General features: G+C 44.9%; 1 protein-coding gene across 2 annotated transcripts in view; it reads right to left on the reverse strand.

Annotated features, from left to right (window-relative positions):
• TBC1D19 (TBC1 domain family member 19) overlaps positions 1-11,627 on the reverse strand; it is a 293,521-nt gene extending 281,894 nt beyond the window's left edge. For both annotated transcript variants that reach the window (XM_073609088.1, XM_073609081.1), the window contains exon 1: positions 11,424-11,627. In XM_073609088.1, coding sequence (XP_073465189.1) covers positions 11,424-11,522 — 99 coding nt within the window. In that variant the 5' untranslated portion in view covers positions 11,523-11,627. The remainder of the gene's footprint in view (positions 1-11,423) is intronic.
• Positions 11,628-14,043: the final 2,416 nt, after the last annotated feature.

The following is a 14,043-nucleotide window of genomic DNA, read 5'->3' on the forward strand; positions in this document are numbered from 1 at the left end:
GCAGGTTTTTAAAGTAATTTATTAAGGCAGCTCCGTCGTCTCTTCCGATCTCTTCTCCCCTTTCCGGCTCTTCTGCCTCCTCCGCTGACGTCTTCTCCCTCTGTCGGTTCTTCTCTCTCTGTCGGTTCTTCTCCCTCTGTCCTCTCGCTCTTTTGCTCGCCCTTTTGCCCGGTCTTCTCCCTCTGTTGTTCTTCTGATGTTGGCTCGAAATCTCTCCTGCTCTAATGCCGGATGCGCAGTGTGCCACTACTTATATTGGTATGGGGCGGGGTCACCGTGTATCCGGAGGCCCATCCCTTATGACATCACTGTCCGGGGAATTATGGGCGGAGACGTCATAATGACCCCGCCCCATTCTTTGGCCTAGGAGGAGGAGGAAACGCACGGCTGGAGGAGGGAGACGCAGGGGAAGCCCATCGACCCACCAGCCACCATTGTCTCCAGGGATGGCTCACCCGCAGCGGCTTAGCCACACACAGCACTCCCCGGCTCAGACACAGGGGAGGGAGGAGGAGGGGAGATCGGAGTAACATCTGCCTCCTAAGATAAGGAGGCCACTAATCCGTCCATCTCCTGTAGGAGGGGGGGGTTGTTGCTGGTGTTCCCCGCCTTCACGTCCATCTCCTGCGAGGGGGTGGTACGCCCCGCCCCTGCGGGAAATGGACGTAAAGGCGCCCTCCCCCAAATTATTGAGCACCAGCCGCCACTGTGTATCACTAATTTACTGATCGACAAATCAGTTTGGATGCCACACCACTTCCTCAAACTCTATCCAAAACCGAGCTCATAATATTTCCTTCCCCACGTGCCTCTTCCCCTGACTTCTCTGTAAAGATCCATCAACCCGCCCCCGGGTGCTAGGTATAATCCTGGACTTGGATCTCTCCTTTCAACCCCACATCCAATTACTGTCCAAAGCTTGCTGCCTCAACCTCTGCAACATCTTCAAAATATGCCCCTTCTTGACACCACAATGACACCACAAAGCTTCTAATTCACTCTCCGGTCATCTCTCGGATATGAGGCCAACAAATGCAGCAGTATGCATCTCGTGGTGTCTGCTATATAACAGGACACATGATTTTCAAAGTTTAAAACTGACAGGTTTGCTTTAAGTCGATTCTAAAATCCAAATGCTACAACTTCTTTCAAATGGCACAAACAAATTATTTGAACTGTGCTGTACACGTTGTAAAAGGTTGCATTTTTTTTTGAAAGACAAGTCTCTAGATTATTATTATCCAAAAGATTTACTGTGTAGACCAAGCTGTAGAATTTATTTCCACATCTTGCATTAATTAGAAAGCATTTTATAATAATTAAGGTGTAAGGGGGCTAGAAAGATCATTCTGAGTTTAAACGTAGGTGGTTAATTAAGACGATGGATAAGTTCTTTCAACAAGCACTGTAGCCAGACTGTGGAGTTTTGTGAAGAATACTAATTATTTAATCTGAAAAGTCTCTTTAGATGTTCATATGCATATACTGATTCTGTCCATCTACAGAGGAATTTCACACTTCTGTGTTTTGATGCATTACAAATTTCTGTTTGCTGCATCTTTGGTCCAAACAAAAACCACTTTCTTTAGGGATATAGTAAAGTACACATAAAACTGTAAAATTGGCCCTGTGACAGAGCGAGACCCTGTCACTGTAAAAAAGGAGAATATCATATAGAATTCGCATTGAGGATTAATGCAAGGTTCCAGACTACTGTTTCTGAGTGGAAAAAGCCGAGTTTGGTTTTCTCCAGATTCTGTCGTTCTGGCTCGGAATTTTCAATCCAGATATTACCAGGTGCCTGCAGCCTATCCGAGTACACAGGTGTACTGGGTCATTATATACTCAAACCTGAGGACAGCATGGTGCTCCCAGTTTGGAGATAGAGAGAGAATTCCAGCGCTAAAATCACATCCCTAAGGCCCCTTTCACACTGGGGCGGTGGGGGCGTCGGCGGTACAACAGCGCTATTTTTAGCGCTGCTGTACCGTCGTTCTTGCAGCGGTATTCGGCCGCTAGCGGTGCGGTTTTAACCCACGCTGGCGGCCGAAAAAGGGTTAAAATCCCTCGTACAGCACGGCTATAGCCGCGGTATTGCAGCGGTATAGCCGCGCTGTCCCACTGATTTCAATGGGCAGGAGCGGTGAATACACCGCTCCTTCACTGCTCCAAAAAAGCGGTTTGCAGGACTTTTTTTACCGTCCTGCCTGCGCACCGCTTCAGTGTGAAAGCCCTCAGGCTTTCACACTGAACAAACAGCGAAGGCTGTTTAGGGGCGGTTTGCAGGCGGTATTTTTAGCGCAATACCGCCTGCAAACCACCCCAGTGTGAAAGGGGTCTTAATGAACAAGGACATGTTGTGAATCTCACAATTAATGTTGCGAAATATGTGAAACCTTAATTATAGATGTTCACAGTGATAATACCTCAATGTTAAAAAACAAATAAACGTGAAGTCCATAAGTTACAAGAACCCTAATGTGTAGTGAGTCCAAAAAGATAGATGAATAAAGGAATGAAAACCAAATGATCACAGCATCCTTTTGACACCAAAAGTGAAAACAATTTGTGAAGAGGATTTGAAGTAGATAATCCATCACCAACTTAGATGAAGGCTTACAGGAATTTTTGAACCCAAAGGGACGTACGCCCAGTGAGTAAAACAGGCTTGTGGTGGTACACACCAAATACGGTAGCATCAGTCAGGCGAACTTTAATAGATGAATAAGGTATTCCCACAAGTCTTCAAATAGCTCTCAAGGATAGTAACCTCCAAGCTGGGTGTTCATGGAGCGAGATGGATAAATTCTCCCATGCATTCATATGTAAAGTTGAGAAGGAGAACAAAAGTGATTCCGTAAAAAATGTATTGGATATTTATTTCAAGGTAAAAACTCACATTTGAGAAAATGAGCATCATCTGGGATGCTAGCCCACTGCAGCCATTGCATTTACATACAAAGTTGGAGATACAGACCTGTGGTGTGTCATCAAATGCGGAAGTGTATTCCGTGGTCGCTTCCTGTAATAAGATGGCGACGTGGCGTGCGTTGCAAGCCTCACTGTAGAAGATGGATCACTTCCTGTCATGACCAGAAGACGTAAGGACATGCATGACACGCCTTGCTCTAAAGAAAGAAATGTAGAGGCGGCGCCGACATCATCCGTTTAGCGTCTTATTGACAAAATAAGCCAAGCCTTGTTTTCGGATGCCGAGAACAAAAACCAAACCTCGTTCTAAGTTCACACCAAACACCCTCTGAGACTGATCTCAAATAAGTAGCAGCTAGTAACCCACAACAGCATGCTATCAGTCACCAAGGATGGGTGGTCAAAAGTGTAATCTCACAAAAAATATGACAAGATCCAACCAATATCGGCAACATCATAAAATAGAGGCCAACAAACGTATAAAACACTAGTCATGTGCTAAATGAACATAAGCTAAGATAAGGATTAAAAAATAAAAAGGAGTATGAAAATAAAAACTAAATATAAAATAATAGAATATGAATAATCTTCCTAGATTATAAAAGATATTTTATGACGGTCCAGCGGGACTGACACTCAACTGGGGTCAACAACCATGAATATCCATAAATCATGAACAATATCAAACATGGTGAAAATAACTAATATGGTAAAATAAAATTAAAAATAAGTAAAAAGTAAATAAAAACCCAGAATTCATGCTTAGATAGTTGATTTACGCCTTGTTAATGAAGGCGTTGATATCCCACTCCACGTTCATACCCAGTTTCGAGACAGAAGGTCTCACCCAGGGGTCAGAGGAGCCCCAGCGAGGAGTCAACAGACAGAGGGTCTTAGGGTCCTTTCACACGGACGGATCCGTGATGATCCGCCCCGTGAACATCCGCTTGCTCAGTGGGGATCGCTCCATGGATCCCCGCTGCGCAGGCAGATGACAGGTCCATCGCTGCACACCGTGCAGCAACGTACCTGTCAGAGCGCCGCTCTCCCCCCTATGGGGGATCGGATGACGACGGACCCTAGAGTCCGTCATCACCCTATCCGAAAAGGATGAAAAAGTAGGTTTTTCCTCCGTTACACTTTTTCGGATCGGAGCGGGTCAGATGTTAGTGGACATGTCACCGCTGACATCTGACGCTCCATAGAGGTCTATGGAGGGTCCGTTCAGGTCCGCCTAAAAAACTGACAGGCTGACCTGAACGGATCATTCATGTGAAAGAGGCCTTACCCAGGGGTCAGAGGAGCCCCAGCTAGGAGTCAAGAGACAGAGGGTCTCTCCCAGGGGTCAGAGGAGCCCCAGGGCGGAGGTCTCATTCCAGGAGTCAGGTGGGCTCCTATCAGGGTGTCAGGAGAACCCATATCCAGCCAGGAGTGGGCTGTGCAGCAGGGTGCTGCGACTAAAGGCTAAGAAAGCCAAGTGAACCCGTAGAGCTGGACAACACATTTAGATGGACTGATAAGAAGAGCAGCAGTGCTGCCAACAAGGGAGCCAGGATGCTCTGTATTTTCATTTCACGGTTCATATTAATGTGGATGAACCCCCCTGCGTGGCCAACTGATGTCTATGTGAAGTTTCCATTTTATTAAATAAAAGTGGGCTGCCATGCCCTAAAATACAGTTTGATCTGGCATAACTGATTGGAAAAGCACCCACCACATGAATATAATCTCCCCAATACCGCTGCTCTAAAAAACTTTTCAGGGTAATTTATACACTCAGTCCAGCAATGTTTCAATAGGTTTTATGGTAAAATGGTTTTAAACCACCATATGCACATTTAGGCTTCTTTCGCATTAGCTGTACTAATTAGTGCCCTCTGAAACGCGATCTGCATAGAATTGCTTTTTGGAAGGCGGTATAGCAGTGAATGACAGGTGTTCAAGAGATGCTAGAGTCGCCTCCTGAAAGCCTGTTTTTTTCCTCTTGGGAGGAGGGGGGTTTATGGCAATGCAATTTTACATTGCAGGACTGCACAGCAACTGTGAGCCAAGCGTTTGGTTCATGGTTGCTGTGCAGCCCCACTGAACTGAAAGGGTGGGTTTGATGGGTGGTGCTGCTTATCAAACTCTGCATCCAGAGTTAAAAATGCTGCAGCCATAAAGTAAAGCTTTGCAGCCGTGACATGTGTATAGCTCTGTCCAGCTGTATTGTTACAATTAGGGTAGGCAGCCAGGAAGGAATGGTAAAACCGCGGCCAGCCACCTAATTTTTCCACCACCCCCCCCCCCCAGCTTTCTGTATAAGCCCTAAAGCACGTTGAATATAAAAAAAAACACCTGTCCTTCAGTGTTACTCAACATACAGTTATGAAAGCAATGTGCATTCTGGCGTACTCCTTCCCGACGAATATTGCAAGTGCAACATGAAAACATAAATTCATTACCATTTCCTCCGTCGTACTGGTGGAGATGCATAAAATAATATCCCCTGCCTTGCATTATGTGCTATGCAATTAAGGGCTCATTCATAAAAACGCATTGGGAAAGCACAGACACAGTGATGGGTATTGGCATTCGGTTCTTACTGAACTGCGCTGCATTTTAGTGTGTTGAACTGCGTAAGTATTATTTTCTATACAAGCCACATCAAGATTCTACTTTTCTTTGTCCTTTTACTATGATAGGCGTGCTGTGTTGACACGTTTTTGTGTGTAGAATTGCATAAAATTGCAGGCGTGATGCATTTCTGTGTAGTGCACCCACAAGGTGTGAAACAGGAGCCTTTAGTTATACTTTAACATTCTAGGCCCTTAGCCCTTAAGCTGGATACACACTATACAATTTTCTTTAGATTTTTTTCCTTTAAGATTTACCAAAACCATATAATATGGGGCCAAACCTAAACAGTTTCAATATGAATGTAATCAGGCAGGCCCTTGCACTACAAATGTGAAGGTAAATCTAAGCGCCAGCCGTTCGTTTTAGCTTTTGCGCCGCTGTTCGGCCGCTAGTGGGCGTTTTTTTTTTTGTTTTTTTTTTAATCAGAGTAAAGTTTATTGAGCATAAAAAAAAAAATAAAACATAAAACAGGGTATACATTCAAATGTGAGGTGCAACAAACACCAAATAGAAGGATAGAGTACTTGACAAAACCATCATAAGTGTGAAGTATAAGAGGTCATATTGTCTATATAAGGTCAAAGATTGATCTGGCAGGATCAAATGCATCTAGATGTGGAGTTAATCCCTGGCTGCGTGAGTGTGACGGGAGAAATAAAGTGCGACGTAGAGAGAACATACAATAACTAAAAATGAGAGGAAAATGGGGGGCAGTGGCACGGGATATATCAAGGACCGTTTGTTATATGGAGATTATTACTCATCTGTGCAAGTAGAGGAGTGTTCCATCCATCTGTCCCAAGTTTTATTAAACTTTGCCGGACAACCCCTATGTGAGTACAGTATTTAAGGGAGTGCGGCATTCACTGCCCTGATCCATTGTTGAATAGTGGGTGACAACTCTTTGATCCACGACCGGGCTATATGCATTTTAGCCGTGAACAACGTTTCTTGTAGGCATACCATTGGGTACTTTTCCTCCTCTGGAATGGGGAAAAGGCCCAGTAGACACTGATGAGGGCACAGTGTCAGGGGGGAGCACATGCAGTCATGGAAAGATGTAATCACCTGTGACCAGTACTCTTGGAGGGGAGGTAAGGACCAAAGTAGATGATAGAATATACCTCTGGGGTCCCCACATCTTGGGCAGGCTGAGCTGAGGTCTGGTTTATATTTGGAGAGGCAAATTGGGGTAAGGTAGGACCTATGAATGATATAAAAGATGTGTAAGGCAATCTGACAGTTTAGGGGATACCTTTTTACAGGATGTCTGCACCTCCTCCCATTCCTCATCATCCACATCCCCCAGGTCTGTCTCCTATTTGGCTTTTAGTTGGTAAGCATGGGCGGTAGTTGAGGGCAACATAAGGTGGTTGTATAGGAGGGAGATCAATCTCTTGGCATCCTGGCCAAGGACCACGTCAACAAGGAATATCGACTCCAGTCTAGGAATAGAGTAGCTGAATTGGGTGTGGAGAGCGTGTTGGACCTGGAGGTAGCGGAAGAGCATGTGGTTAGGTAGGCCAAAGTCGTCTTTAAGGGCTTGGAACAATCTGACTGTGCCGTTGGCAATAAACTGACAGGAATATGACACCCCTGGCGACCCATAGGTTGTAATCAGGAACATTCAGCAGTTCGGGCAGCTGGGGGTTGTCACATAATGGTGTGTAGGTGTGGCCTGCAGGGGGCTTGGTAATGGCCATGGCAAGCTGCCATATCTTGCAGTGATGGAACAGCATATGACATCTGTTGCCAATACGTGAAGAGTTTGCCGCAACAATTTATGACGGGAGGGCCCCCATACAAACGTGTACTCCATAGATTTTAAGACACAGGCGGGAATATAAAAGGAAGCATGCCAAAATAGACAGAGCAACTTGGGAAGGAGAATAATTTTTACCAAATTGATGCGGCCCATGACTCCAAGGGTAGCCTCGACCAGATATGTATTTTGGTTTTGAGGAGGTCGTAGAGGGGTTCTAGGTTCAAGTCTATATAGTCCATAGTGCCTTTTGAACTGTGCCCTTTTCTTTTGAACTTCGGGGGAGAAGTTTGGAAATACTGCGACATGTATGTTGCCAAAAGGGATATTGCCTCTCTCATGGGTGAGGCGTAAGATGATGTCCCAGTTACAATAATTCAGGAGCTTGGCTATGAAGGTGTGTGGGGGGGCTCCGGTCAGCGGGGGACAAGCAGCCAGGCAATGAGCGCGCTCCATCACAAATGTGGACAAGAAGGCCTCTCTGCCGAAGGTTTTGATGCGCAGGTTCTCAAGGAATGTGGGGGGGGGGGGGGTCTGAGCCTTCGGCCTTCTAAAGCAGACCCACAAACCGGAGGTTGCATCTACGGAGCCTGTTCTCTGTGTCGTCCTGCTTACTTAGGACAGCATTGAGTTGATACTGTAGCCGCTCAGTGGTTACCTGCAGCGGTGGGATTTCATCATCCACATGTCCGATTCTGCGCTCTGTCTCACTCACCCTCTCCCTCAGCTTGTGGATATCCTTACAAATGAGGGATATGTCGATCTTTACCCCCTCTATTTTAGAGGTGAGGGTTGTCTGGCATAGTGAGACTGCTTCTAGGATTCTGGCGGTGTCCTACGTAGGCGGTTCCATCTTCCTCCGCCATGTCACGCTCCTCATGGCGCAATCTGTCCAGCTTTGCTAGAGCCTCAGAAGCCCCTTTCAGAGGCGACATATTTGTAAGAGTAGTGTAATGTGTTATGGGCAGCCTTGTCTGTGTAGAAGAGGCAGGATTACCCACCAGGATTGGTATGAAGGAGATATTGTCAGACGGAGCTCTCATTCTGCACACCCTACGCCATGCAGCTTCAGGCCACACCCCTGGCGGGGCACTTTTATCCCCCAAAAAAGGGTTAAAAACTCGCTGCCCATTCATTTCAATGGGCAGGGCTTTTGGGAATGCTAAATACAGTACTCCCAACCCACCCCAAAGATGCTGCTTGCAGGACTTTTCATAACGTTCCGCCAGCGCACCGCGCCAGTGTGAAAAGTCACACTAGAATGAATGGGAGGCGGTTTTCAGGCTCTTAGTAGAGGCTATTTCCATCGCTAAATCGCCTGAAAACCGCCCCAACGTGAAAGGGGTCTTAAAGAACTTGAACAACAAAAGTTGTATAATGTGTATCCAGCTTTAGACAGCGTTAAATTACAAATAGCTACTTTTAGTAATGACAGTTTGTTTAAAAAAAAAAGAAACATAGCCAAATTACCACTTTTTCCCTTGAATTCTCACCAGCGCAATTTTTGCTGCATCATTCCTCGATTCCAAAAACGACATACCTTCATTCACTAGCCATTCATACAATATGGTAAAAGATGCAGCAAAGATGTGCACCGTGGCTCAATGGCATTCCCCAGATCCACCGCCTATAGCAGAATGGCTTAAACGTATACAGAAAACCATGGAATTGGAGGAACTTGTACACCAAGTGAAGGAAACGCTCTCCAAATTTAGGAAAATATGGTCATGCTGGTTGCATTTTGTTACGACTGACTAATATATTAAACGTTATTATCACCACGTTCGTGCGGGAGAGAAGGGTAGAATTCTAATGGCCATTTATGTCACCCTCCACCTTCCCTAAAATACCCCAAGCTATCCCCATTACTCCTCCCACCAACATCTTCATGTTTCTGATTTCTATTTCACAATTCAGCCAAATTTATGTTTCTGACAACGGTACTATATAGTAAAACTGGACAGTGTCTGATAGGATGAGGAAATTAGAGACTTTGTAGATGGAAAGCTCTACCTCTTTTATGGCAATTTAAACGCAGCTTACACTCGATTTTAGTCATACCAGGAGTACAGCAAAAGTAACAATATGTTTATTGTCATATTTTTGACCAGTTTTCCTTTGACGATTAAAAAAAAAAAAAAAAAAAATCAGGAGAAACCTATTACCATTTACCACCAAATGAAAGCTCAATTCGTCCTGAAAAAAAACAAGGTATAATGCACAAAGTAGTTGCGATGATATGCACGGTTTTACTAACACATGTCAAAGTTCCAAAATTGTGCTTAGGCATTAAGATTTGTTTTACCCTTAGGCACAAAGGGGTTAAAATGGTTCTACAGGCGCAAATTTTTTCTATGCATGAAGGCAAAAAAACTTCTGTATCCAGCTCCCCCCTAAAGCCCCCCCCCGTAATACTTACCTGAGCTCCAACGTTGTGCATGAGAGCAGCGTATCTCTCTGCTCTGTCCCTCCTCACAAGGAAGAGCAACTGGCTCCCTCTGCTGTCAATCAAATTCTGTGAAAAGGAATCGGGGGGCGGGGCTGTGCCCCACTGTCTGTGTCTATGGAGGCAGGCAGCGGGCTCAGGAGCGAGCCCGTATGAGTGCCCCCATAGTAAGCGACTTCCTATGAGGGCACTGGATGAAGAGGAGGAGCCAGGAGCAGCGGAGGGGGACCTGGGAAGCGGAGGATTGGGGCTGCTCTGTGCATATGTTTGTTATTCTTGTAAAAAAAAAAAAAGTATACTTTAGAAACACTTTAAAGCGGAGTTCCGCCCACCCCCCAAAAAAAAAAAAAATTAGTCAGCAGCTAATCATACTGTAGCTGCCTTTTAATATTAGGGCACTTACCTGTCCTGGAATCCAGTGATGTTCTCATCGGTCCCTCGGGTGCTGACGCCGCCATTGCCTGTAATGCCCTGTACACACGGTTGGATTTTCTGACTGAAAAAGTGCGATCGGATTGTGTTGTCGGAAATTCCGATCGTGTGTGGGCTCCATCGGACTTTTTCGGTCTGAATTTCCGACACAAAAAGTTTGAGAGCAGGCTATAAAATTTTCCGACAACAAAATCCGATCGGTTAAATTCTGATCGTGTGTACACAAATCCGACACACAAAGTGCCACACATGCTCAGAATAACTAAAGAGACGAAAGCTATTGGCTACTGCCCCGATTATAGTCCCTACGTACGTGTTTTACATCACTGCGTTCAGAACGATCGGATTTTCCGACAATTTTGTGTGACCGTGTGTATGCAAGACAAGTTTGGCCCAAAATCCGTCGGAAAAAAATCCATTGATTTTTGTTGTCGGAATGTCCGATCAATGTCCGATCGTGTGTACAGGGCATAAGGGAAACCATCAGTGAAGCCTTGCTGCACTTTCTGAATGACCCGGCGGGTGGCGACTTCCGAGTGACCTCACCACGGCAGGATCTCTCGGCTGTGGAGACAGATACCTGTTAAAAACAGGTACCCGCTCCCTCCCAAAAGGTGCCAAATGTGGCCGGGGGGGGGGGAGCAGATAAGTGGAGCTTCCACTTGTGTGAAACTCCGCTTTAAGGTCGGCAATTAGAGGGGGTATGGTAAAAAAAAAAAAAAAAAAAAAAAAAAAAAACACAGCTCAACCTCCTATTTTTACCCCCCACACACACACAGGCCACAAGTGTAAATGAGGCCTAACTTGCCATTTTTTAATACATAACAGAAATGTGTGATTATATTGCATTTTTCTGCTAAAATTGAATTTAACTTTTTTTGTTTTAACCAGAAATATAGATTCTTTAGACCTTTGCGCAAATATTATGCAACACAAAAAAACTACCACTACCATAAATTTATTCTACAGGTCCTCTGCTTTCAGGACTCTATGATTTGGGTAGACTTTGAAGCCTATAATGCTCATTTTAGCTGGTGTGCGAAAAAAAAGAAGCACAACTGGTCCAGCAGTGAAAGAGTTAATGCTGACAGCCCATTGTAGGTGAGAGCGCTGCTTCTATAGAGCGCCCCTAGCGGTCACAGACTGACAAGACACCCTGAAGCCAACACTGACAGCCCGAGGTGTGATACCAGCTTTGTCTCTCGGCCTCATGCATCGTCCGCTACGACTCACCCGAGCCTCCTTCTCTAGCTGGCAATGCAGCGTGCTGCCCTTTAGTTTCTGTACGATATGTGCGATGCTCACTGACAGCTCCTCTTCTTCTCCCAGCATGATGTCTCACCGACTCCCTGTTGTCTGCAGAGACCGGAGAAAAGGACCAGTGGTTCCCTAGCAACCGGTGTCTGCGCAGCATATATAAGCTTCCCCGGCGCACAATTCCAATGTCTCTTAGTTCCGAGAATCAATTTGTCCATTCTTACTATTAGTTTTTTCAGTGTTGGTTTGCAGGCCCTGTGCTGTCTGCTCATTGCATGGGGAAGATTAAGATCCCTTTTACACTGGGGCGGTTTTCAGGCTTTAGCGCTGGAAATAGCCTCTGCAGCACCTGAAAAACGCCCCTCATTCATTCCAGTGTGACTTTTCACACCCAGGCGGTGCGCTTGCGGGACACTCCGAAAAGTCCTGCAAGCAGCATCTTTGGGGCGGGTTGGGAGCTAGAGTTGCCACCTCATCCCTTTAGAGCCCTTGCACACTGGGGCGGTTTGCAGGCGCTATTGCGCTAATAATAGCGCCTGCAAACCGCCCCGAAAGTGCCGCTGCTTTCATTCCAGTGTGCAAGCCCAGAGGGCTTGCACACTGGAGCGATGCGCTGGCAGGACGCTAAAAAAAGTCCTGCCAGCAGCATCTTCGGAGCGGTGAAAGAGTGGAGTGTATACCGCTCCCTTACCGCTCCTGCCCATTGAAATCAATGGGACGGCGCGGCTATACCGCCGGCAAAGCGCCTCTGCAGAGGCGCTTTGCGGTGGTATTTAACCCTTTCTCGGCCGCTAGCGGGGGGTAAAACCGCCCTGCTAGCGGCCGCATACCGACGGTAAAACGCCGCTAATAATAGCGGCGTTTTACCGCCGACGCCGCCCCCCGCCCCAGTGTGCAAGGGCTCTAAAAACTGAACAAATATTAATTATACAGGTTCTGTGGCTGATTAAGGTGGTAATTAAACTCACTTGGTGCCTTATCTACATTAAATTAGCCTCAGGACCTGTGTATTTCATATGTGTTCGGGTTTAAAGGAATGAGGTGGCAATTCTGTATTTAGAGCTCCCAAAACACCCTGCCCATTGGAATGAATGGGCAGCACTTCCGAAGCGCCTGAAAAGCGATTTGGATGCGCCACAACACGGGAGTTTTTGACTCCTTTTTTGGAAAGTGCCGCTTAAACAGTAGTAAAGCCCTGCTAAAACTAGCAGCGCTTTAACGCGAACGCGGCCATGGCCCTAGTGTGAAAGGGGCCTTACAGATCAACACTGGAAAGAAAACACATTTAAAGAGTACTGATAACATCACAAAAAGTCACAGGCAAATGTGTCTTAACTATAAACTACAACAGAATACTTTTTACATACATTTTAAACTGTTTAGTAGATACTAGTATAAAGTGGAATTAAAAACACAAATATAATATATTGCATCCTTAAAGAGGAACTGCAGTCTACTAACATAATTTGTAATAAAAACTTCTTTGTCATTCTGAAGCTTCCCTCCAACTACTTTGCACATTATTTTATATATACTGTGATTCTCTAGTTGCCAAATATGCTGCAGAAATCTCCCTCCACTAAGTCTGGCTGTAACCATTTCAACTGCGGGCAGCTGAAGCTGCTGCCTGTTCACTTCCTGTATTTACACAGACACACACCTCCAGCTCTGCAGCTCTCATTGGCCCTCTTATGACTCATCCCTCCTCCCTTCCTGGCAAACTCTCACAAGAGTGAGAGAGAGCTGTGCATGATGTCATAGGCCTAGGCTAATGACCAGACAAGAAACAGGAAATGGGCTGTATAAGGTACTTACTGGCAGAAAAAAAAATACTATCCAAAGTTAAAAGAACAAGGGAAGAGGATTTAATAGATGGAAAGATGAAAACATTACTGAAATTCCTCTTTAATCACCTCAATACAGGGCACTTTCACCCTCTTCCTGCCCAGGCCAATTTTCAGCTTTCAGTTCTGTCACACTTTGAATGACAATTGTACCCAAACTAATTGTTCATCATTTTGTATATACAAATAGAGCTTTCTTTTGGTGGTATGTAATCACCACTGGGCTTTTTACTTTTTGCTAAATAAACAAAAATTATGAAAAGAAATGAGTTTTTCTTCATTTCTGTTATAAAATATTGCAAATAAATAAATCATTTTTATTCATAAATTTAGGTCAAAATGTATTCTGCTACATTTGATGGAAATAACCCAAATCAGTGTATATTATTTAGTTTGTGTGAAAGTTATAGCGTCCACAAACTATAGGATATATCTGAAAATTGATCAATCCTGATGTACTGACGGACTAAGTTCCTCACTTCTCAGTTCACTCAGTTCAATCTCATTACAAATACCCCCCACATTACACTTTTTCGTAAAGTAGACAGTCAAAGGTATTTAGTAAGAGGCATGGCAAATTTTTTGAAGTTGTAATTTTTTGGAAAAAAAAGAAATGAAAAAAAAACAAAACATTTTTGTTTATTTTTTGTTCTATTATTTTATTTTATTTTTAAATACTGCCATCAGTGCAGTACAGCATTATCATATAATGGGTGTGGCGGTAATCAGGGACACTGGTGAAAAATTTGCAC

The sequence above is a fragment of the Aquarana catesbeiana genome, linkage group LG01 (genome assembly GCF_042186555.1).
Source record: "Aquarana catesbeiana isolate 2022-GZ linkage group LG01, ASM4218655v1, whole genome shotgun sequence".
Taxonomy (NCBI): Eukaryota; Metazoa; Chordata; class Amphibia; order Anura; family Ranidae; genus Aquarana; species Aquarana catesbeiana.